Here is a 26,905-nt window from a genome sequence, read left to right on the forward strand (position 1 = left end):
ATGAAAGCAATGAGAGAAAATTATATTTTTTTGGAATTTGCTTCAATATTGGTCCCTTATAAGAAATGTAAAAAAAAAAAATCAAAATTTTGTTAAGGTCACTGAGATATTTGATGCATCATATATGATGCATCAGGCTTTAAAGGGAATGAAAATTCCAATTTCATGACCATTGAAAAAATACTTTTAATGCATTTGCATCTTTTTTTTAATTTAAAAAAGTTGTCAGACAATTTAATTTGAGGATTATCTTTAAATATTTAGTGAGATCCTGCCATTTTTTTAAGCCTATCCTTGTTTTAGCAGGACCATATTTTACATTTCCCACAGCCTGGTTGGGTAATTTTTTAAAATCTATGTAAAAACATAGCTGATCGAATGCTTAACAACCTATTTATGAGTGTAATATAGATCATTATTCATTTTTTATGTGTAATTTGAATATATGGGTCCATTACTACAATTGGACCATTTCTCCATTCACTTCAATGCATTTTTTACGAGATCATAATTTCAACATTTAGCATTACATTTTCAAAATCGCAAGTAAAACGTGTTTCTTAAGGCAATATCTTTGTCTTGAAGTAAAACAACTTGTGTGTTTTGTTAAACGATCGTCGTGGTATGCTTTGTAAGTTTCCCTATGGAGCAAATGCATTGATGGCTGACTTCCTGCCACCGCCGGATGGTGCTTATATGTCTCATCAGTTTTAGCACGATCTCTCTGCAACACGGTGTAAAAATATAAACTCTTCCTTGATTAATTGCACAAAGCAAGTGTTCAAATTAAAGGATGTGGAGTTATATTTCGGAAATTTGTACACAAACCTTTTGCAATTTGTCGATATCTCAGCGTCGGTCAGGGAAACCGCTTCTACTCCATTTTTGCATTTTTCGCCGAGCTGTGATCAACTTGTTGTTGACCGCTGCTCTCTTGTGGCGGTTTCCGCGTACTGCAGGACGTTTGGAAATGACACGCAGGATGTTTTTGAGATGGATTTTTTTTTGTGTCAGCGTGGAGAGGGCTTTGAATTTGATGCATCATAGATGATGCATCCGGCGCGATAGGGTTAAAGTGCAAGACTGGACAACAGAAGACTTGTAGAGAACATGTATTCTCTATGAATACATTCCATATTTCCTTTGATCAATATCAAATTGCTTGTTTGTTATATGCATTAATTCCAAAAAGCAATGTCACGATACAATGATTTTTAACTAGAACTAAAATTGAGCCATAATAAGATAAGCCAAATTGCAAGAAAAAGTATGGTGGGGGAAAGTGTACTGTATTTACCTACTGGGGTATTGTCCACCGACAAGGTTTCTTCAGGCATCTCTGTCCTGTGCAAGTCTGTTCGGTTGTTCCCAAGTGTAGCCTTCCCTATTGTAGTCTGCCTGTAGATCACGACGGCATGTGTTTATTGTCTCCTCTTTCCTTGTGGATGTCATGTGAGGGCTTGCCTAGTGGTGTTGGAGGTTGGCTTTTGCAGAGGCCAGTCCATCTCCAACATTCTTCATCTAGTGGTTGTTGACCTGTTCGGCGCCAGAGCTCTTCATTGCTGATGGTTTCTGGCCAGGGGATGCGAAGAACATATCTCAGTCAGTTGTTGATGAATGTCTGGGTCTTTGTGGTGATTGCCAATGTGATTCTCCAGATTTCAAATTTCAACAGTAAAACTGACTTCACATTGGAGTTGAAGAGTCTGGTCTTGGTGTTGATGGGCATATCTTGCACTTCCAAATGTTCCTCAGCTGGTTGAAAGCTGCTCTTGCCTTGCCTATTCTCATTTTTACATCGACATCTGTGCCTCCATGTCTTTGTCAATGTTGCTGCCGAGATATGTGAAATGATTCACTTTTTCCAGTGCTTCTCCTTCTCCTCGGTGGATAGGTGCTTGATTGCTGGAGTTGATTCTCAGGGTCTTCATCTGTCGTCTGTGGATGTTAAGGCCAGCCTTTACTGAGTTCTCAGCTACACCAGTGGTCTTATCTTGCATTTGCTGGTGAGTGTGGGAAAGTAATGCAAGATCGTCAGAAAAGTCCATGTCGTCCAGCTGTTTCCATAGAGTCCACTGTATCCCATTTCATCGTTCTGCTGTTGAGGTCTTCATCGCCCAGTCCATTACCAGCAGGAACAGAGTAGGTGACAACAAGCATCCCTGTCTAACCCCTTTTCTAACCTGGAAGGCTTCTGTGAGGTGTTGTTCTTGTCCATGAACTACTATTCGTTAGATGATGTTGGTAATCTTCCTTGGAATTCCATAGTGCCTAAGTAGTTTCCACAGGGTCCCTCTGTCCACGCTGTCGAATGCCTTCTTATAATCGCCAAAGTTGTTGTATAAGGGTGCATTCCACTCCACTGACTGCTCTACAATGATTCTGAGTGTAGCGATTTGGTCTGTGCAAGATCATTATTTTCTGAAGCCGGCCTGTTGGTCAAGAAGCTGTGTATCTATTGAGTCTTTGATTTTATTTAAGATGATTCTGTAAAACACTTTGCTTGGAATAGACAGCAGTATTATCTCTCAATAGTTATTACAGTTGCTGAGGTCTCCTTTCTTTGGTGACTTGATGAGGTATCTTTCCTTCCATTCTGTTGGTATCTGGTCTTCTTCCCAAACTTCCTTGAAGAGTGGTTGAAGTAGGTTAGTTGTGATTTCCACATCTGCTGTCAGTGCCTCTGCAGGGATATTGTTTGGGCCAGTCACTTTTCCGCCCTTCAACTGTCTAATGGCCTTGTAGATCTAATTTGTGGTGGGTTTGCTGCAAGGAGGGGGGGTACCCTAAACTTTTCAGTGGTAGTGTATGAATCAACAACAAAACATCAAAGATATCAATATTGAAGAATATTAATTCTTTTCATTTTATTTGCAGACTGTTGAAGAGTGATGCGGCAGTGGAAGCCTGTGAGTATCTGACTTCACTTCTGGATAGAAACCCCTTACTCCTGACAGAGCTGGACCTGAATTGGATGACACCAGGAGACTCAGGAGTGAAGCAGCTCTGTGCTCTACTGGAGGATTCACGCTGCAGAGTCGAGACACTCAGGTTAATGATTTCAAAATGTAAGGTACATGAGAGGTTTTCAAGTAGCCTATGTTTATTGGTGGTGTTTTCAACATGATTCCGGTTCTTAGTTGCTGATAGTGTGCAGTCAGGCTGGACACTACAAAGACAAAACTCATGGACCTCATATGTCACTTGCTATTGACAGTGAAATCTCTGGATTTGCCATGTTTAATGACATTGATTGTACTATTGTATTCAGGTGTATAATTTGAAAGTTCTTGTTGTTTTCTTTTACATAATAGTGCTTATCACCTGGTAAATAGAAAGAATGTCTTCTGATTGGCTGAGCAGGTGTCTATTTTCCCACAATAACGGGACACCTATGAAGTCGTGTGTGTGTGTGTGCGTCTAATTAGTTGTGCATGCAATATTAGTTTGGAATGCTCACAATATTTAAGTGAAAACCCTGTAGAAATCATGCGGAAGATATACCTTCAGCATTCCAAATGAAGATTCAATGCACAACTAAGTTAGGCGCATGCCCGCTTGCGAGAGAGACGCGTTTAAGGTTGGTCAATGGACTCTGGTGCACTTGGCTTGGCAGTTAACACACCTCGACGGCCACCATCCTGTAGCCTTTTTAAGACAGTCTAACATAGGCAAATAGCTATTCATACGCAGAAGATAAGGGATATAACGGCAACCACGTTTTTTCCACAGAGACAGCAAGGCCATGCAGCAAGATCACCGGCAAGGCTCGCCGAAATGTCACAACTTTAAATAGCCTATGAATGAACGTAAATTGCAATCGAAATGGCAGACAACTAAACAAATCATAGCCTAGCAAGGAATGACCCCAGAATCACAGAATTGTTGAAATAAAATCTAGCAAAATGATCTGCCTGCAAACATTGTTGTTTGAAGGTAGGAAGTGGTGCCCATAGCAACGAACCAAGCACAGTGGTTAATCTACTTTCTCACAAAGCCTTAGATTAGTGGTTCTCAAGCTTTTTGAACAAATTCTCCCTCGGCCTCATCACAAGCCTCCCAACACTTCCTTGACCTCATCATAACGTCGATAAAGCCCACCCTCGGGTATTAAAAAAATTAAATGGACAAATGCCCCTCAATGGCAATTAAGCACCTCCCCCTCTCAGCTGTATCCTTCCGTGGATGATACAGCAGGAAACAATAGTAAATCCAGTGAGTCCACATGAAGGCGGAGAAACGGTTTTGGCTATACACTTTTTTGCTTCCAACAACAGACATCAGTAAACATACAAACTGGAATGTTCTTCCTAATAGGGCCCAGACAGTGTAACCCATTATTATTGCTATCCACTATGTAACAACAGTGATTCATTGTAAATGAATGCTGGGAGGACAAGTGAAAGGTCCAACAAATGTTCAATTCAATTCAGTACATTGGGACCATGTACAATTAAAACATATATGTTGCCATTTAAGGCTGGTTTTCATCTGCTGTCCCTGATAGAATATTAAACATAAAGTAAAAAAAAAAAAATACAATAATATAAAATAATATAGAAAATCCATAAAAAACACAAGAATACATGTATACAGATAAAAACAATAAACAAATAACTTATATGGCAAGCTTTTAGAACTTGTTAATTTGTGCTTAAAGTGATATCATCATCATCATCATCAGTGATATTCAAACTAAAACATGTGTACTGTACTGTATGTAGGCTATCTACAGGCATAGTGTAATGCAGTGGTTCCCAACCTTTTTCTTAAGGGACCCATGTTTTTACTATTGTAAGCTTTGGTGACCCAACCACGCGAACGCCCGCACGAGGAGGAGTTTCCTACGAAAACTAATTTTAGTTATTTTATTCCTCAATTCGTCTTTGGTCAAATATAGAATAAATGTTTAATGTAGCACTTACAATTTGCTGCTTCTATGCATTTATTAGTTAAATGATTTGTCTTTTATTCAACATGGGATATATATATTTAAAATGAAACCCCTTAAAAACAAGAGGACTCCGCGACCCCCTGTGGATCTTTGGCGACCCATAAGGTGGGTCCCGACCCATAGGTTGGGAACCACTGGTGTAATGTTTCTTGACATGATTGCCTAACTCATAAACAGCCTCAATAAAATATGTATTAAAATACCTGCAATTGAGCCATTGTCTTTAATTAAGTCACCTTGAGATTTAAGTTGTATGTCTTCAAATGGACGTCCTCGTCACCCAGTGATAACAGTAAGACATTTTCAACAGAAAGCATGTGCAAAAAACAATTGTAGTAGCTAACTTTAGCAGCTAATTTGGACACATAAAATTACTCCAGTTCGGTTGAAACACAACTACTAACATCTACAGCATCGCTATAACTGGAAACCACGCAGGTAATACTTACAATTTTCATCCGCGCACACCACAAACAAACACAAAGTAGGCAGACGGCACGTTTCTTCAGACCTACTCCCAAAAACTGCTGTGAAATAATGGCTGTGTTAAGGATTCTGAAAATGTCTACATAAGTCCAACCTGTAGAGGGCGCTGTTTCCACTGTAAGTCTATTGCCTTTGAAACACTAAATATGTACTGCATTGATTGAATATATACATAGATGAAATTATTTTTAAAAACTTCCAGCTAAGCACAGCTTCCCCGTCGCCTAGCAACATGTCAACTGATGATGACAGTGGACATTACCACATGCTGGCAAAGGAGTTTTAGTTTCTGTCAGACGACAATGACTGTTATTTTTTCATCAGTTTGTTTTCTAATATCGATCGTCATGGCCCGTCCCAGCTGTCCCAACAAGGGTGATTTTTTTTTCACTGCAGCACTATGCACAAAGCAAATTGTAGAATCATTTTAGTAGTTAATGTCTTTAGACTACACAGGAGTATAGAAAGTGTTACAGAAAATAAATGGCAATTACTTTTTTTTATAATTTTTATTTGTAAGGCCTTCCCTTTCTTCTGCATGCCAGCAGGCACAAATCAGTCCCCCCAGGAAATCGCGATGTTGCGATCGCGTCGTTTTTCGCAACTTCAATGAATTCCCGCGAATTCTGCGCGAGAGCGCAACTTAAACCAATCACCGCGATTTCCCGCAACTTTGAACACTTTGAACCAATCCATGTTGCGCTGACTTCACTGACGTCGACAAACTTCCTTTCAAAAAGGATAATTCAATAAAAAATACAATAAAAAGTAACCTAGCAATCAGTCGCAGCACTTTACTATGCATGTACAAGTTGTCGGTGAGGGGAAAAAAACTAATAAATACGAATGTAGGACGCCATGTTCTCATTGCGCGTCTGCTCGCATGGTCACAGGAGGGAAAATGTATGACTAGTCTGGCATAACCAATAGGCCTACATTTTTAAAATGTGCTAGGCCTACATAAATATATAATTAACCCTTCATGACAGTCGTCTAGGCCTACATTACGCCAAGTATAGGGCTCCTACAACAAGATGTTTTCTTTTTTCTAAAGCGGTCCATCTGCTGGACCACTTTGGTGTTTGACTTGTGCGCATACAGAAGGCAACAGGGTCATTTCACGTGAAATCAGACGCTTTGGGACCCGACCGACCCGGATTTCAATCATACTTGGTGTGCCTTTTTAGTAGCAAGGTAGCACCCCAGAACTGCATTGGTTTGAATCTGACACTAATATTAAGGGAGAAACAGACTAGGAAAGGTTCACATGTGAGGGTAGGACACTATACATTCAGCCTTGAATATATCAGTCAGTGTTAGTCACAAAAAGATGCCTGTGGTATTGTTTGAAAGCTCTTTTCTGGCTCTACATATTACACAATCAGCTTGGAATACAACAACTCTCAGAATATGAATTATGATAAATTGAAAAATTAAAAATTGATTATCTAAAAAAACTATATTTTAAAATGGCCAGTTCCTTGTCCAAACGTAGCCGGCAATGTCATTAGCAACACCTCAAATGCTGGTGTTCGGTTCTTTATTCATTTCAGAGAGAATTTGACTCACAAATATGGCATCATACAGACCACTTACTAATAATATGGTAATACCATAGTAGCATCACATGACAAAACAAAAACAAAACAAAAATGGTCAGTTTCCATGGTCCCAGGTTTCAGAAACTAAGGCAGATGTCAATTTATACACACCAAATGATGATATGTGAATGTTTGAACATGCCTTCTCTGTGTACCTGTGTCATCTTCCCTTTACCGTACTTTAAAGAGATGATCAATGGCTACACTCTCATTTTGTACTCTACCAGTGCATTTGAAGCAGCAGCTGTGTCTTTTGTAGATAATGTATAAGTACGTCCCGTTGCAGTTATAGGTTCCACTACCAGAAGCACATCCTGATGATCCATGACAAGTCTATCTGGTCTGAAGGGAAAAGTGAAGGATGGAGATGGTCCATGAGGATGCAAGAAGTTCAGTTTCACCTCTCCAGTGCTCGGCATACATTCCTCAACACATGCTAGCCACCAGTTGCCATCATATACAGCTACAACATACCCTTTGATGCTTGAAAATGTAACACATTCCTTTACTGAGCTCACTCTTTCAACTCTGCCTTCTCTGAATGCTGAAAATGGCCTAACTTCCACTGTGTCCATTGACAATGGGCAGAAGCTGTGTAGTTTTTGAGTACCTGCAATAGTTATTGCAGATTCCAACCTTTTCAACAGGTTCTCAGCTTCATGATGGTACATCTCTGTTGTGGCAAACTGGCAATGGATGTTCTTGAGAGAGATGCACCATCATGAAGCTGAGAACCTGTTTCCTGGTGAACCAGAAGCTATGTGTTGACGCCCAGGGGGCTGGGCTACTGGTTCACCAGGAAAGAGAACCTGTTGAAGAGGTTGGAATCTGCAAGAACTATTCCAGGTACTCAAAAACTACACAGCTTCTGCCCATTGTCAATGGACATTAGGCCATTTTCCGCATTCAGAGAAGGAGTTGAAAGAGTGAGCTCAGTAAAGGAATGTGTTACATTTTCAAGCATAAAAGGGTATGTTGTAGCTGTATATGATGGCAACTGGTGGCTAGCATGTGTTGAGGAATGTATGCTGCTGAGCACTGGAGAGGTGAAACTGAACTTCCTGCATCCTCATGGACCATCTCCATCCTTCACTTTTCCCTTCAGACCAGATAGACTTGTCATGGATCATCAGGATGTGCTTCTGGTAGTGGAACCTAACTGCAATGGGACGTACTTATACATTATCTACAAAAGACACAGCTCCTGCTTCAAATGCACTGGTAGAGTACAAAATGAAAGTGTAGCCATTGATTATCTCTTTAAAGTACGGTAAAGGGAAGATGACACAGGTACACAGAGAAGGAATGTTCAAACATTCACATATCATCATTTGGTATGTATAAATGGACATCTGCCTTAGTTTCTGAAACCTGGGACCATGGAAACTGACCATTTTTTTTGTTTTTGTTTTGTCATGTGATGCTACTATGGTATTACCATATTATTAGTAAGTGGTCTGTATGATGCCATATTTGTGAGTCAAATTCTCTCTGAAATGAATAAAGAACCGAACACCAGCATTTGAGGTGTTGCTAATGACATTGCCGGCTACGTTTGGACAAGGAACTGGCCATTTTAAAATATAGTTTTTTTAGATATTCAATTTTTAATTTTTCAATTTATCATAATTCATATTCTGAGAGTTGTTGTATTCCAAGCTGATTGTGTAATATGTAGAGCCAGAAAAGAGCTTTCAAACAATACCACAGGCATCTTTTTGTGACTAACACTGACTGATATATTCAAGGCTGAATGTATAGTGTCCTACCCTCACATGTGAACCTTTCCTAGTCTGTTTCTCCCTTAATATTAGTGTCAGATTCAAACCAATGCAGTTCTGGGGTGCTACCTTGCTACTAAAAAGGCACACCAAGTATGATTGAAATCCGGGTCGGTCGGGTCCCAAAGCGTCTGATTTCACGTGAAATGACCCACATTTTCCCTCCGAATTGAGATGCGCAAATGCCTTGTCCACAACAAAGGAGTAATTTCCATCCTTCATTGTGAATGCTGCGTGCGTGCCTGGCCGATATAGTAATCTCTTTCGCGCAAATTGGGCTATGGCTGGATAAGAGCACTTGGTGACCGCGGAGACCGTGTCGTCAAATCACTTTCGTTTAACCTGGCGCGGTCAAACGGGCAAGAAACACTGAACATGAATAAAACCAGAGCAGACACGTTGGAAAGCTGTGGGAGTAAGTTGGAAAACTACTTTCTGTCTCTCCCTCTCCTTCTCTCTTCCTTGTGCGATTGACAGTATTGATTGACAGCTGAGACCTCCGTTCTGCAGGCGACGTGGTGTTTTATAGCCTAGATAACAATCTCGTCGTCTTTTATATTCACAAGAGCACCAAAATTAATATAATTTCTGAACATTATTCAGCAAGCACCCTTCACAACAGGAAATCTGTGAACTCCATCCTCGTTACATTGAATGATGATCATCAGCCGTTAATTTAAAGCCGGCTGACGGCGCGGGAGAACAACAAAAAAAAACCTATAGGCCTATGCCTTCTTTCGAAAGCGACCCCTCCCTCTGCTTTTATTTGTGTTGCTTTTGACAAGCTTGAAAATTAAACGCCGACACACTCAGGCAGGCTATGTGTAGCAGACGACTCACATTAACCAGGATTTCAGTCACAAGAGTTCCTGTCACCACGTAGCCTACCCTCTTCAACTGGGTGGACATGCCCAATTCAGCCCGCCTACTTCTAGTTAATTATGTAGGCCTATCCACTGTTTAAGTCAGGAATGGATATCGACATGATACGAAGTTTGTATGCTTACAATTAGAAACGGTGATGACATTTAAAACAGAGCCAAACGGCCATAAACAGCATTGTAATGAAGGGTCTCGTAATGGCAGCATGAAAGAGATGGAACTCTTCACGGCATTCTGGCTAAAAACTCGCCCTGGCCGCTTCCCTGCTTTGCTTAAGGACCAAAATTATAATATAAAAATGGAAATAATATAAAAACACCAGAGGACTGGAATGTGGCAGTGTTCTTTACTTTCAAGCGTGGGGAAACACATTAAAAATCGCAACAAAAATCGCACCTTTCACTTCATGCCGCAACAAAATCGCAACAACACAGTAAGAAGCTCCGCAACTTTTATCGCGATTTTCTGGAAATCCTCGTGCACCATCCGACCGCGATTTTTTGAGAAAATGCCCGCGATTTCCTGGTGGGACTGACCAAAAAAAAAAAAAGAGAAATATAAGCAACCTATTGGGGAGGTACAGAGGATGGTGTTATAGGTGAAGTAAATGAAGTAAAGGAGAGGGATAAAGTGTCAAAGCAAACGACTATGGGTGGTCTGAATGCAAAGTTTCAAAAAGTAAAGAGGGTGTGCTGGGCCCAGCCTCATATCTTGTCAGTTCGTCGGTGTTAACGAGGGGCAACTTTATTTTTGCTTATATAACCCCCTGACAACCCATTAATCAATATTTTGGCTGTTGCCACCCTCGAAACTTGCACATTGATTATAAAAATTACAACAAAAAATAGCCGACCGAGTGACGTCACGTCAATGAAAAGGGGGCAGAATGCAACTAGCGCGCACATGCTACTTGGAGCCGTCAGCTTTGAAAAAAGTGGGATCACATGTTGTGTACATGCAAAAAACATATATATTTCCCTCAAACTTTCAGAAGTGCTCTTTTTTCGCTGTTAGTGTTCGGTTGTCTTTCCTTCATTATGCAATGAGAGAGACAAAAAGAGGACAGGTCTATTCCCTCAAAGCAATAGAGCAATGAGGTGAAGGGGGTAGATGAATTCGCCAAAAAACTACAGCTCCAGGCCACTTTATTAGAATAGCATGAAAAAGTTGATTTATTTCCATAATTCCATCAATAATGTTAAACTGTCATGGATTATAGATTCATGGTCCAGTTTTTTTAACTATTCCAATCATTCAATTGTTTTGCATATTTTGGGCTTCCAGCTCAAAAAAATCCATGAATTGGGGAATTTGCATCATTAGAATATTGTGATAAAATCACATGTTTCTTCAGCAAAATTCAGGTCACATCAAATCAATTGAAATTTGGTACTATCTACATATCATGCGACGTTCAATACTTGGTTGGTTGTCTCTCTGTCTTAATAATGCCATGATGTGTTTAACATTGAAGTCAATGGCAGAAACAGTACATGGAAGTTATGGAAGCCCAGATATCCTTGATGCTTTGCTGTCAGCTGTTCTTGTTTGTTGACCTGGTGACCCACCCTTCACTCTTCAATATACCCTGTAGATTTCCATGCCACGTTTTGGTGTTAACTCACCAGTTTAATTCTAACTTAGCAGAAATAAAACCCCATTTATTTTCAATGCGGTACTTCCCAGAATGACTCATCACTAGACACATTACGTTTGTGGCATGACCATTCGATGGTAAAGCTTTTCATTTTACACCAGAACATTCCTTTAACAAACACACCCCAATAAAACTTTAAACCATTGTCAAAACCATGCTGAAAACCATGAATTACCATGATCCATGGTTAGTCAGGAACCACGCTTTTCATGGATACCCCCCCCCCCCCCCAAAAAAAAAAACAAAACAAATAAACAAACAAAAAAACACAAAAAACATGGAGAAGCCATCGTAATACTATGGTTGGTTCAGAGCAGGGCTTGAAAACGAAATTATTTTTCAAACGTTCCGTTCCGAACGGTTCAGGCAAGTTTCAATTTAACGTTTTCGTTCCTGCAATCGTTCCCCCACAAAAATATCGTTCCTGAACCGGTTCGGAACGAAAAATAACGTTCGTTCTTAACGTTCCTGCAGTGTTTAACGGCCATATTAAGTCTATTTTCGTGGACTTTATCTTAGAATAGAAGTACTCATTATTTCCCCTTGATTTACACAGCTATTCTCAAAAATAATAACACACCCAAAAACACTCAGATGGGCTATCCATCCTGGCAGATTTAACCGGATGCCTATAATTCTTATCAAAAGTAGCCTATGCCAGCCCAGTAGCGGTGGGTGGATGTTGATTAGGGAGGCACAATACAGCCAGAGAGAGTTTAAAAAAAATAGCCAGAGAGAGTTCCTAAAAAAATCTCTGGAATAGCGCAGGTAAACGTCAGCATAATAAGAGGTGTCGATAGGCATGGATTTCAGTTCTTGCCTAGCTCTATTTAATAGGCCATGATGAGGTTTGCAGCAAGTGAAACGTGTAAGTAAAAGGGACACAGTTTGCTCCACAAAAAAATCTGCAAAATGTGCACGATGCAAGGGGTCACTAGTTCTAGAGAAGGGACAGGTTGCATAGTCTGAAACCTCGGATATGCTCTCAGATATCGGCTACCAACCATTCCAGTGCAAATCCATCACCACAAAACCGGAGACCTTTTGTTGCCTAACAGACAAGCGTCACAAAATAGTAAGAGTTTCCACGTAGTCCATCCCATCAGCCCAGCCCTCTGCACGACAGAAGAGAATAATAACTTAAACAACAAATGCGCTGTCTTTCTCTATCCCTGCTTGTTGTCACACGCGACCTACTGTTATTCGTGATGACAGCCAGGAAATATTGTGCAATACTGAGGAAACCATCGAAACATTGAGCGGGCCAGCTAACGTCAGCTAGCGTCTGTCCATCTGCCACGAATGACTTTATACTCATGAACGACCATCCGGGTACTTTGCTCTTAAATTTGCGTTACGCCCCTTTATGGGTGAAAACAAACCGAATGTCTCATTGACTTACATGCTAAATCGGCTAGCCTAAATGAACACATTCCATGCTTCAGCCACGGCTGTTTGGCTATATTATTTGAACAGCCGGCAACACAACACGTTTTCGGCATGTTGTGCGTGAACAACGATAGTCTACAGGTCCGTATCTTACGTTTATTAAACCCCAACATCACCAATTGACTTGCATGGGTTGTTTTCCCCCATAAATGGGCGTAACGCACATGGAAAACGTCACGCCGTTCATGAGTATCCCGCATTGACCACAACAACAGATAAATAAGACGTCCTTGATAACAGCACATAAAACACCAGCTCTCACCTCTCTTCTCTACAACCGACAGTAGGATACGCTGCGCACAACAAAAGCACTTCAGTAACTTTACCACAACATAATTTGCCATAACCGCATTGAACATCGAGGCACTCGGCGGTGCCATTACAAGTAGTAAGCTAAACATGACTTACCCACCAGTTGCCTCTCGAGAGCACTCTGCGAATTAGGTTCATCAAATCGCCTATCCAATTCCTTTGCAAATCTTAGACTGTATGGTCCAAATACTCTGTCCCTGTAGGAATCCCAACACCGATCTCAAGACATGTTCTCTTTTGCTCTCCATGGTGTCAATATAAAACTCTGTACTGTCCGTGAATGAGACTGAAGAACAGCGCGGGTAAAGTGTCATTTCTCTTATAAAAACTTATTTGATATTGGTGGTCAAAAACTTTAGGGCGGGTTTATTAGAGTCAACTTCCAATCACTACGAGAAAGCCAGGAGAACAGAGACAGTTTAGTTCTAGTTTCCTATCAAATTCTCTGAGGAGAAGCACATCCTAAATTTACCCAGGAAGTTTCTCCATACAATGCACAGTCGCACTCTGATTGGCCAATGCTCCTCAATATTTTATCAATCGGCGGCAAGAGCTCAGGTGAAGCAAAATGCTGTTGCTGTAGGCCTATGCATGTTTCCCCTCATACACCTCAGTAGCAGTGTTGCCAGATGTGTCTGACCAAATCCCGCCCAAAAGGTTCTCAAAAACCGCCAAAATGCGCTAAATTCCGCCCAAATTCAACAAATTACATTGACTTCTATGGGCCCAAAACGGCTTAAAAACCCGCCAAATAGCCAAATTTTCCCGTTTTTGCCCGCCGACGCTCATCCCAAGTAGCCCAATTGGGCGGGCACCCGCCCAATCTGGCAACACTGCTCCGAACTAAAAGACTGCTCGTCGCCATGGTTACTCCTCAAACAAAATCGTGCACTTGTATGAAATATAGAGAACAAAAAAAAAAACGTTATTAACCGGTTTGTGGATTTCAGAATAACGTTTTTGTTCCGGAACACTTGAAGACCATTTCGTTTTCGTTTCCGTTTCCGTTCCTTGTAAAATTCCATAAAAATTTGTTTGTTTTCGGTTTTCGTTTTCGTTCCTTGAACCGGTTCGGAGCCCTGGTTCAGAGTACTTAGAGTAACCATAGCATACTATGGTAAAACCACGGTTACTACAGTAAAACCATGATTGATTTTCGTAAGGGCTTCGCCTTTGGACTAATCAGGACTCTTATTGCACAAAAAAATAAATATTATCCTCAAACAGATGTTGCCATGAATGTGTTCTCATTATGCATGTCTTCGTCAGTCTCAGCCATGTGCATAGACTGGATTTAACATCAGTGGACTAAGTAAAAGAAGGGCAAGATGGCTTGCGAAATACTGCTCAATATCAGCAGTTAAATAGGTAGCATGCTCATCAGGAAAATATCACATTTCCTGTATCCCTGAAAGTGCATCCCCATAACAAGATGCTCTTGTATGTCAAAATAGTGGTCAGATTATTATTAAGATTTGCTTCCTATGGTGTGTGTTTGTGTGTGTGTGTGTGAACATGCATGTTTATCTGTGTTACCGTGTTCTACTCTCTCTCTCTCTCTCTCTCTCTCTCTCTCTCTCTCTCTCTCTCTCTCTCTCTCTCTCTCTCTCTCCCTCACTAGGCTTGACAACTGCAGTGTAACAGAAGAAGGTTGTGCTGCTCTGGCTTCAGCTCTGGCATCAAAACCCTCATCACACCTGACAGAGCTGCATCTGTATAGTAATGAACTGGGAGACTCTGGTGTGAAGCAGATCTCTACTCTACTCAGGAATCCAGACTGTAAACTACAGACACTGTGGTAAGTAAATAGACAACAAGTGTGTGATGACAGCTAACATGAGAAACAGTCAGGTTCTGATCAGGGCTTGACCTTTCCCCCTGGCAACAGACCAAATGCTGGTAAACCTTGGCTGTGGCTAGTAATACTTCCAATGTCACAAGGCAATTTGGCTGGCAGCTTATTCCTTGTTATGACATATGCATCAAAGTAGCCTATATTCTCAGTTCAAGATTTGACTTCAAGAAAAAGCTCAGTAACTCAGTTTCTATTCGCTTTTACTTCCATGTAGAAAGCTACAGTATACAATCATCTTGCTTTAGTGCCTCATATCCTGAGGTTAGACATACACTATCATGATAAATAGAAGAAAAAAAAACAAGAGTGGCTAGTGGAATAGCTGAATGGCTATTGACTCGGGGTAAAAAAGTTAATGTCAAGCCCTGGTTCTGATACTGATAGACTTATTCTCGTTCTCTCTCTCTCCCTCTCTCTCTCGTGTGTGTGTGTGTGTGTGTGTGTGTGTGTGTGTGTGTGTGTGTGTGTGTGTGTGTGTGTGTGTGTGTGTGTGTGTGTGTGTGTGTGTGTGTGTGTGTGTGTGTGTGTGTGTGTGTGTGTTTGGTATTCAAATGTTTAAAAGGTATTCACTTGTAATAGGGGGATATTGTGCTGCCCTACAAAGGCAAAGCGCTGTAACTACATATTTTGTCGAAATTGAGTTTAGACTGAAAATGTTCTTCCTTACATGTTCAAATTTTCCCAATTTAGAGACATTGGTAGGTCAAATTTGCATTAACTACAATATACAACCTAATACCAAGGCATTTTTCTCAGTTTAAGTGTAGGCATAGTAACTGCTCTTTGCCTTTGTAGAGCAGTGTGCTTGAGTGGGGTTTGCATCTTCACTCCTTCTCTCTCTCTCTCCAGGCTTAACTCCTGCAGTATAAGAGAAGAGGGCTGTGCTGATCTGGCTTCAACTCTGACATCAAACCCATCACACCTGAGAGAGCTGCATCTGGATAGTAATAAAGTGGGAGACTCTGGTGCGAAGCAGATATCTGCTGTACTCAGCCATCCAGGCTGTAAACTACAGTCACTGTGGTAAGTAAAGAGACAAAAAGTCTGTGATTACTAGTGGTGGGCATAGATTGTTGTTTTTTAATCTAGATTTTTGTGACTAGAATCAGATGCAATCTAGATGAATCTGGTAACATTTGGATAAAAAAGGCGGCTGCTCCTTTACACGTCAACTTCCAATAAAAAACAGTTTTTTCTCCTTTTGAAAATCTGACGGTCACCCCAAGTTGAACTCACATGCAAGGCTTCTTAGTGGTGTTTCAACTCGCCCGGCTGTGTTTCCCAATTGACATAAACAATGCATAGCCACGAGTGAATAACGAAAGCCTGTCTGTGTTGTTACATTGAAAGAAGGCGTTGCCCACATGGGTTTATGACGACACATTTTTCTAAAAATATGTAGAGTATTTTTTTCTGCTTGTTTTCAAACCAAGCAACGCCTGGCGGACCGAAACCTAGCTTAGCCTAGCTATCATCTGGTTGCTACTCTCAGATACACACAGAGCACACAGCCAGTTTACATACAACCTCCCCACTCTAGTCGATCCATGCCTGCAGTTCGCCAGGGGTCGCTGTCGAGAGAGCATAGCCCAGAACGGAGCCTGCACGCCTCCGTTGGTACCCCTATAGTGCAGTACCACCCGTGGAAATGGCGAGTCGATAACCTTTAGGATCTCTCTGCAGAGCGGGAGGAGGGAGCCAATCAGAGACGGATATCCACGAGAAACCCGGAAAGCCCTCTTTTTTGTCCACAAGCCACCCTGCTAGCTTGCAAAATCGGCTTGAAACAAAGCAACTAGAGCGTTTTTTTAAACAGGACCAACGCCAGTGTTTCCCACAGAATTTTTGGAAACTATGGGGGCAGCCAGGGTTTATTTTGTCCGGGGGGTGTATTCTTGCAGCGTAAATGCAAAACGGCAAAACAATGACTACAAACAATGACCTGGGCCTATATTTCAGCCATTTATATTTTGAGAAATAAGGCTACATAAGATTTTACCCATGACTTGTATAATAGTAGTACATTGTCATTGTCAAAAAATGCAGTACAGTGAATAATTTCTGTTTACAACACAGTTTCATTCGTCCCTCATGCAGGGGTCTGGGAAACAATAATAAAACAAAATAGGAGCAGAGATAAGAATTTAAGAGCACTGTGAAATTGTTAACGCATAGACAAAAAGGGTCTTAGAGGGTAGGCTATGCCTTTTCCCCCCCACACATANCTGTAGGCGTACACATTTTACATGAGGTGCTGGTCACAGGGTCACAGTTTTTTGTCCAAATTCCTCCCATTAAAAGGGCTGAACAACATATTACACATTTATGTCTATATTCACATTCATTACACATTAATTTCTATATGCAGCCCGATGTCTCCTCTGCTGTGTCAATGAAGGTCTGTCACCAAACTCATTACAACTGTAAAACAAAGCCTAGGGAATGTTAGTAAACTCATCCCAACTGTCCCTTCTCTGAAGGTTTTTTATATTGCTCCCAAACCCAAGTAAACTACAACAACTTGACTAGGCTTTTGATCCCTGTCTTTCAAGCACTTGTGGTTCTCTCTATAGCAGGGGTTCCCAACCTTTTTTTAACCAAGATCTACTTTTGAAGTTGATGGTCTGCCGTGATCTACCAAGTCAAATTCAAGGATGTCAGTATGGAAATTTAAGACCACCATTTATTAATCACCATTATTATGAACAAAATGTTTTCAGTAGGCTACTATGGCCGTATCTTTTCAGTGTGTTTTTAAAGTGTGTTGAATAGCCTATCTTTACAAAGCAATGCAGCACTGATAGTATGCAGAGATAATTTCAGTCATACACAAGTCATAAACAACTGAAACAATTTCAAAATGATAAACATTTGGTATATAAAAGGCACATAGGCCCTATTTCTAAAATATGATGAAGCATTATCATGCCTTCAGTGGTATAGGCTACAAATTAAAAAGGGCTCAGAAATTCACCATTTGTTATGGGTAAATAGTAGGCTACTATGAGAGAGAGAGAGAGAGAGAGAGAGAGAGAGAGAGAGAGAGAGAGAGAGAGAGAGAGAGAGAGAGAGAGAGAGCAAGCAATGAGAGAACTCATTGGATTGGTTAACACCCCTGTTAAGTGTGACTTCTTCTATGAAGGTTTTTTTTTCCAGCTCTCTGGGACAGTAGCACAGCAAAGGCTTTCTATTGTGAGTTTGGCCAATCGTTTTGTCCACAACTGAAGCAAGAAACAGCACAAATTGAAGTGAATTCCATACATGTCAACAACTAACATTAACCTTACACGCGGCACGCGATGTAAACGCAGTTAGCGATGATGCATGCGACTAGCGATTTGGACGAAGATCCTCGCATATAGGCGTGTCATAACGCATCGTTGCGCACATGTTCTGTTACTCACCCGATGTTACACGTGTGCACACATGAATCAACTGTAATACCCTTACGGTATGCTTTCCCCTCATTCTGTGTTACCGTGGGACTACTTATCTAACCAATACAGAGTCTATAGGATGTATTTACTCCAGGAGGAAAATGCGAAGGAAATTCAAAATCGTAATTCAAATCGTTTTTAACAAAAACGGATATCGTTAAAAAAATAAAAAAAAAGTTAAATTTTTTTTTATTTTTTTTTTACATTTTCGTAAACTATGGCGGCCAAATGTAAACTATGGCGGGCCGCCATAGTTTCCTCAATGTATGGGAAACACTGAACGCATAACACAATCAACTAGAATGGGCACTCGGTAGAGCGCAGACCTTCGCCTACGCCACTTGTTTTTTTCTGGCCATCTTCAGAGTGTGGGGCATAACATTGTCCAAATGCTGGTGTTTGACCCAATCACTCCCAAAAAGTAATCGATTGTTCCTTGGGTCATGACCAATCCCAGTAAATTTCATAAAAATCGGCTCAATTTACGTTTTTGACCTTTTCATGACCTTGACCTTTGACCTTTGACCTTTGACCCAATCACTCCCAAAAAGTAATTGATTGTTCCTTGGGTCATGACCAATCATCTCACTAAATTTCATAAAAATCGTCTCAATTTACGTTTTTGACCTTTTCGTGACCTTGACCTTGACCTTTGACCCAATCACTCCCAAAAAGTAATCGAGTGTTCCTTGGGTCATGACCAATCATCACACAAAATTTCATAAAAAATCGGCTCAGTTCTGTCGGAGTTATACGAAGTACAAACAAACATTTTGACCTTGACCTTTGACCCAATCACTCCCAAAAACTAATCGATTGTTCCTTGGGTCATGACCAATCATCCCACAAAATTTCATAAAAATTGGCTCAGTTCTGACTGAGTTATACGAAGTACAAACAGACATATTCACAAATAAATAAATAAATAAATACACGGCGGGCAAAACATAACCTTCTGGCGAAGGTAATAATAACTATGGGGAACACAGCAGTATTAATGAAGTAATGATGAGAGGACATCTTTAATAACTGTTTTTTTTGTCCTGCAAGAAATGAAAGCCATGCAGGGACATGAGAGTTAGCCCAAACAAAATCCAATGGGTAAACCCAACTGCTCATCTCAGAGTGCTAGTAAGTAAGGAGTAGCAACTGAAAATGAATTGCGTCTGCCAAACTTTTTCCTTTACCGTACGTGACAACCGACAAACACATTTACCAACATGCGCATTTTCACACCTCATCGCATTGTAAATGCACTGTTAAGACAAATACGCAACTGCTTGCTAAACAAACATTTTTAGTCGGGGAGGAACGGTAGCCTACCATGCACCCCCCCCACAACAAAACGCCATATGATTTTTTTTGATCGTCAAGATGTCCTGAATAAGAATTTGAGTGGTAACAGTAATATAACTCACTCCCACTATACTTTTCACATCATATTGTAGGCCTATATGACCCCAGAATGCTCAATGCATTCTAGTAGTACACTGCCAAATCCTTTAGAGCCATGATTCAGTTGGTTATCATAGCTTATGATATACCATATGAAAGCTTGGAGTCTGCAGTATACATATATTAAACTGTATTTGGTGTAGCTTTTTGCATAGCAACGGTTGCTAGGCAAAGCATCTTCCTTAGCAACCAACATCAGTGACACAGTTCCTCTGTGATTACATTGCGCTATGATGTCTGGATCTAGACCACTTTTCCAAGGTTCAACATGACTTGTTTGAACCTCCAAGATGTCCTTAATAAGAATTTGAGTGGTAACAGTAATATAACTCATTCCTACTATACTCTTGTACATCATATTGTATATGACCCCAGTACGCTCTATACGTTTTAGTTCTATGTAGTAGTAAACTGCCAAGGCCTCTACAGCCATTTTGCAGTTGGTTATCATAGTTTGTTATATACAATATGAAACATTGGAGTATGTAGTTTATGAACATTGTCATATTTTTGGTGTACTTATAACATTTGGGAAAATATACTTGGTTTAGTGGTATGATGTCTGAGAGCTGAGAGCTGAGAGCTTTTCCCCTTGATTCTTTAAATGACCAATTCTTACATAAAGACCTTAAAAGGAAATATATTAACAATTTGGAAATGTCCAAACCCTAATGTGATGTAAGCACTAACTACTTGAACTATTGACAATGTTGCAATCTGTACGGCCTGTGTCACTGTCACAGTCCATGCAAGTTGGTGCGCAAGACCACAAGACCCCAATAGAAGGAAACCGGTTGAATCACAAATTGAACACTTGGGTAAAGGTATAGTCCAAGGCGGAAAGTTCATTTACTGCTACTGTCACTGTCTGTGCTTGACCAATCACTTTCAATTTCACTCTCACTGCTACCACCACAGTGCACTTTACAGTGATACAGCTGGTGATGATGCTCTCAATGGTTCCTCTGTAGAAGGTGGTCATTATGGCTGGTGGGGCACTGGCATGCCTCAGTTTGCGCAGGAAGTAGAGGCGTTACTGGGCTTTCTTGGCCAGTGATGCAGTGTTGGTGGTTCAGGAGAGGTCCTCGCTGATGTGTACTTCAAGGAATTTTGTGCTGCTCACCCTCTCCATAGCAGCACCATCGATGGTCAGTGGCAGGAGTTGGTGGTGACCTTTCTGGAAGTTGACAACAATCTCCTTTGTCTTGCTGACATTCAGTAGGAGGTTGTTGTCACTGCACCACTTGGCTAGGAGGTCCACCTCTGTCCTGTAGTGTTTCTCATCAATGTTGGTGATGAGACCCGTCAGGGTTGTGTCATCTGCAAACTTCACCAGGTGGTTGGTGCTGTGGGATATTTTGCAGTCGTGTGTGAGCAGGGTGAAGAGTAAAGGGCTTAGCACACACCCTAGTGGAGCTCCTGTGCTCAGCGTGATGGTGTCCGAAGTGTTGTTGCCAACATGCACTGCTTGTGGTCTCTGGCACAGGACGTTTAGCAGCCAGTTGCAGAGGGAGGTGCTGAGGTCCATATTGTCCAGTTCGCATATCAGCTGTTGGGGTATGATGGTATTGAATGCTGAGCTGAAGTCAATCGTTGAAGCAGGATGGAGATGACTTCTTTGGTACCGATATGATGGTGACGGCTTTGAAGCAGGAGGGGACAATGGCTTGTTGTAGTGAGGTGTTGAAGATGTCAGTGGAGACATGCTTTAGTTCCTCAGCACAGTCTTTCAGCATCCGTCCAGGGATGTTGTCTGGGGCTGTTGCTTTGTGTGGGTTGATCCTGAGAGCCCTCTTCATGCTATCAACAGGTAGACACAGGTATTCTGTGGGTGGGTCTTGTTTTGTTCCTCGAAGTGTGTGAAAAAGCTGTTGAGGTCGTTCAGCAGGGATGTGTTGTTTTTGCAGCTCCGAGGTGATGGCTTGTAGTCAGTGATAGCTTGGATGTCCTTCCATAGGCTCCGTGCATCTCTGCTTGTGTGTATTCTTGCTTTGCCTTTCTAATGCCTTGTGACAAGTTGGCCATAGCTGTTTTCAGGCCCGCTTTATCCCCAGCTCTGAAGGCTTTGTCTCTTGCCCTCAGCAGTCTGTGGAGTGATTATCGAGTGATTATTGTTTTTGTGTCTGTGACGTCGTCTATGCATTTGGTGATGTAGGATGTGACTGTATATTTATACTCCTCAATGTTTATTTGGTTGTTGATGGCAACTTGTTTAAAATATCACAGTCAGTTATTTCAAAGCAGTTTTGGAGGGCGGATAAATCCCATTCCTAATTATGATGCGCTAATTAATTCTCAAAACCCTTTAAATAATTTAAAAACTACAATATTTTAATATATCATAATTGGCTAACATTGTGGAAGGGAGTCATTTAAAGAATCGAAAAAAATCAGAGCTCTCAGACATCATATCATAAACCAAGTCTATCTTCCCAAATGTCATAGATAGGCCTACACTATACATATGTAATATTCATAAACTACACACTCCAAGCTTTCATATGGTACATAACAAGCTATGATAACCAACTGCAAAATGGCTGTAGAGGCCTTGGCAGTTTACTACTACATAGAACTAAAACGTGTAGAGCGTACTGGAGTCATATACAATATGATGTACAAGAGTATAGTAGGAATGAGTTATATTACTGTTACCACTCAAATTCTTATTAAGGACATCTTGGAGGTTTAAACAAGTCATGTTGAACCTTGGAAAAGTGGTCTAGATCCAGACATCATAGCGCAATGTAATCAGAGAGGAACTGTGTCACTGATGCTGGTTGTTAAGGAAGATGCTTTGCCTAGCAACCATTGCTATGCAAAAAGCTACACTAAATACAGTTTTATATATGTATACTGCAGACTCCAAGCTTTCATATGGTATATCATAAGCTATGATAACCAACTGAATCATGGCTCTAGAGGACTTGGCAGTGTACTACTAGAATGCATTGAGCATTCTGGGGTCATATACAATATGATGTGAAAAAGTATAGTGGGAGTGAGTTATATTACTGTTACCACTCAAATTCTTATTCAGGACATCTTGACGATCAAAAAAAATCATATGGCGTTTTGTTGTGGGGGGGGTGCATGGTAGGCTACCGTTCCTCCCCGTCTATTTGCAAGAGTAGACAACAGTATGACATACTTCAAAATACACGTGGCTGATGGTTCGTCAACTATTCCACGGGCAGGATTTTTTGTTTGCATTGGACGTCAATGTGGTGTTTGTGAAATGTTTGTATCATATATGTGCCATCCTTACATCACAAAGCACTCACATATTACCAAGCTATGATGGAGAGCAGGCTTGTACGAAATTCCGAATGGAAAGAATTTCAATTCAAATAATGCCATAATACAAACACTAGGTGGTGATGTTGTATGTTCTTTCAATGGGTGGTGTAGATTAAATTCAAAGAAATTCAAGGTAATGGCACCACCTAGTGTTCATATTATGGCATTATTTTGAATTGAAATTCTTTCCATTCGGAATTTCGTACAAGCCTGGTGGAGAGTAAGATTCACAGTGTTCATGTTTGGTGCTAATCCAGAGATGGGGGAGAAGCAACGGAAGGAAAGTGCAATAGCGTGGGAAAGGTCTGAAACAGTCTGCCATGCAGATGCAGTGGCGACATGCCCAATTACCCAGCTCCCAACCCAACTTTGAGAATAGATTTACCATTGAGGACGATATTATTAGCCCCCCTCCTGAAATTAGACATATCTCTTCATTGATAATTGAGAATGATCATTATTAATAAATGTATGTTATTCTGGAAATGAATACACCATGGAGATAGTATCCAATAAGTTAAATTTGGACTTTTCCATTTTCACAATGAGTTTAAACAAAAAAGTGTAAAAATGGCAAGGACAAAATTATTAGCCCCCTTATCATTAATAGTCAACACAGTGCCATTTTTGAACAAAAATTGACACCAGGCACTTTGATTAGTTGTTAACTATGTTGGCACATGTCCTACCAGGGATTTTGGCCCATTTTTGTCATTGCAAATATTTAAGCTGGTCCAAATTGGATGTTGAGGATGGACATTCATTTTCAGCACTCTTCAAATACTATCTAAAGGATTGAGGTCTGAACCACTCCATGACCATGGTTTTAGTATCCTTGAAGAACATTTGAACTATTTTGGATGCAAGTTTTGGGTTATTATCTTATTGAAATATCCAGTGAAGAGCTTAAATCCCTCTATGAGCATATTTTTGCAAGGTCACTTTCCACATTCTATAATAATTTTCAGTTTTTATGGTGCCGTACACCCAAACAAGGTTTCCTGTGGCTGAGGCTGCCACAGAATGATGCATCCACCACCATGTTTAATTGTGGAAACCATCTTATAACGAGTCAAGGCCTATCCCTTTCTTCACCTGGCAGAAGCAAAATTCATGCATCAAAGCAGGTGCAATTGAATACCATCAGATGAAAGCAGAGACGTTCAAAACAAATTTTTGACTTTCAAATGTTCACAGGCAAAGTTCAATAACACTCTGATATGCACTGCCTTTAGTAAAGGGGTTCTTCTGTGATTATGACCCCAAAGCCCAATATGATGACAAGCCCTAACAACTGTCTGTCTTGGGGGGGCGGGGACCTCCAGGTGAGGCCAGGTGAATAACAATCATCTAGGCAGGTGTCCAATGCTTCTTTGGTCTAATGAGGCTAAGCAGTTTCCACAGTTACACATAGTGGAAGGGCATTAAGTTTAGTCTGTTATTCAGCCTCAGACACAGGGAGTCTGGGTCTGAATCTGGATTGCTGGGTCTTCCAACAACATTGTAACCCAAAGCATACATTTAGATTAGTTCAGAGGTTCTTCAAGGACACTAAAACCATTCATAGTCCAGTCCTCAATCCCACTGAGAGTTTGTGATTAATGTCTATGCTCAGCATCCATGCGATTTGGACCAGCTAGAACACTTTGCAGTGAAGAAATGGGCCAAAATCCCTTGTGGGGCATGTGCCAACCTATGTATCAACTTATCAGAGCCTGTTGTCAGTTTTGGTTCATAAATGGTGTCATATTGACAATTAATGATCATGGGGCTAATAATTTTGTCCTTGCCATTTTTCCCCTTTTATGTTTAAACTCGTTGTAACAATAGAAAAAAACTAAATTTCACTTTTTGGACATTATCTCCATCAGTGTATTTGTTTCCAGAATAACAGAAGCTGTTAATAATGGTCATTCTTACTGAGACATCAAGAGAAATGTTTAATTTCAGGAGGGGGGCTAATAATATTGTCCTCAACTGTACGTCTGTAATAACAACAATAATGGCCCACCACTAGTGATTACGCAGATTGAACACACCATTACAATAATCATGGGGGACATACAGAGTCTGAAAAGATAAAGACACAATATGCAAATGTTTATACTCACAGACATTTGCTGTGTATGTGTATGAGAGAGAGAAAGAGAGAGAGAGAGAGAGAGAGGGAGAACGAGAGAGAAGGAGAGCATTATGGGAAAATGACCACAAGTGAAGTGGTGGAGTAAGCATAGATGTGTGTGTGTGTGTGCTCGCGTGCGTGCGTGTGTGTGTGTGTGTGTGGAGCCCTATCTCTTTCATTTCGTGAAGTATTCACGAAAAAAATAACTGCAATTTTCGTGGTGAATTCATGTTATTGCCCGTTTTTCGTGGTTGGCAACGAAATGCTGCCTATTCATTTGAATTGCCCCACTGCTGCTATGGTTATCCAAGCGTCTGCAGGGGCGGGGAGGGGGTGCTGACAGAACACTGCTGATACACTCGGGACTCACTAATTCGACGCCCTTTCGGTACTTACGCCTTATGTCATACGACCCTAAACCTAAACCTAACCCTAACCTTAACCTTAACCCTAAACCTAACCCTAACCCTAACCCTAACCCTAACCCTACTTAACCCTAACCTTAACCTTAACCCTAAACCTAACCTAACCCTAACCCTAAATTGCTTGTTTGAAATGTTTGATTACCATGTGACGGTACCGAAAGGGCGTCAAACTAGTGGGTCGCTAGGCAGCAGTCGGGCAATTCAAATGAATAGGCAGCCTTTTGTTGCCCAACCACGAAAAACGGGCAATAACGTGAATGCACCACGAAAATTTAAGTTATTTTTTTCGTGAATACTTCACGAAATGATAGAGATACGGTTGGTGTGTGTGTGTCTGAATGGACAACAAAGGAGTATTGTGTGTGTGCATGTTTAAGCAAGTGTGTATGTCTCTCTGTGTTACTCAATTTCTCTCTCTCTCTCTCTCTCTCTCTCTATCTCTCTCTCTCTCTCTCTCTCTCCAGGCTTTGTAAATGCAATATAACAGAAGAGGGATGTGCTGCTCTGACTTCAGCTCTGGCATCAAACCCCTCATCACACCTGACACATCTGTATCTGAATAATAATAAACTTGGAGACACAGGTGTGAAACAGATCTCGAGCACAGCAAAGATATACTATACTGAGCAAAAAGTATGGCCTTTTATCGATGTAATGGAAGACGTGACCCACCTGGAGAGGAAAAGGAAAAAAAAAAAAAAGTATGGCCTTTTGAGGAGGACATAATAGAGTAGAGTAGGGTATCATTTATTGATCCCGAGGGAAATTAAGGTGTCAAGTAGAATACATATGTAGTGCCTATGTAAATTGTAATATTCACACTGTAACTGTAATTTGTGTATTGGCATTGTGTTTACAATATCATTATTGGGATAGGTGTCACTTTTCATGAAAGAGAAATTAATGTTCTGTTTTCAGTTCATGAGTTTTGGGTAGGGTGGGCACATCCAAAAACACTTGTTGCAGGTGTCAGACAAAAAAGTCAGATAGTTGAAAAAGGTAGGTCTGCACACTGCCGATCAGCTCCAAAAATAAACGTTATTATTTAAAAAGCAACGTTTCGATCTCGCTGGATCTTCATCAGGCAGGATGCCTGATGAAGATCCAGTGTGATCGAAACGTTGCATTTTAAATAATAAAGTTTATTTTTGGAGCTCATCGGCAGTGTGCAGACCTACCTTTTTCAACT

At 40.8% G+C, this 26,905-nt stretch overlaps 1 protein-coding gene across 1 annotated transcript in view; it reads left to right on the forward strand.

The window, feature by feature from the left end:
* Positions 1 to 14,891, forward strand: part of LOC134444597 (NACHT, LRR and PYD domains-containing protein 3-like) — a gene marked incomplete at its 3' end in the record, with an annotated part of 67,079 nt that extends 52,188 nt beyond the window's left edge. The window contains exon 13 of the mRNA XM_063193856.1: positions 14,744 to 14,891. Within this exon, the coding sequence (XP_063049926.1) occupies positions 14,744 to 14,891 (148 nt within the window). The remainder of the gene's footprint in view (positions 1 to 14,743) is intronic.
* Positions 14,892 to 26,905: the final 12,014 nt, after the last annotated feature.

This window comes from Engraulis encrasicolus, unplaced genomic scaffold (assembly GCF_034702125.1).
Source record: "Engraulis encrasicolus isolate BLACKSEA-1 unplaced genomic scaffold, IST_EnEncr_1.0 scaffold_61_np1212, whole genome shotgun sequence".
NCBI lineage: Eukaryota > Metazoa > Chordata > Actinopteri > Clupeiformes > Engraulidae > Engraulis > Engraulis encrasicolus.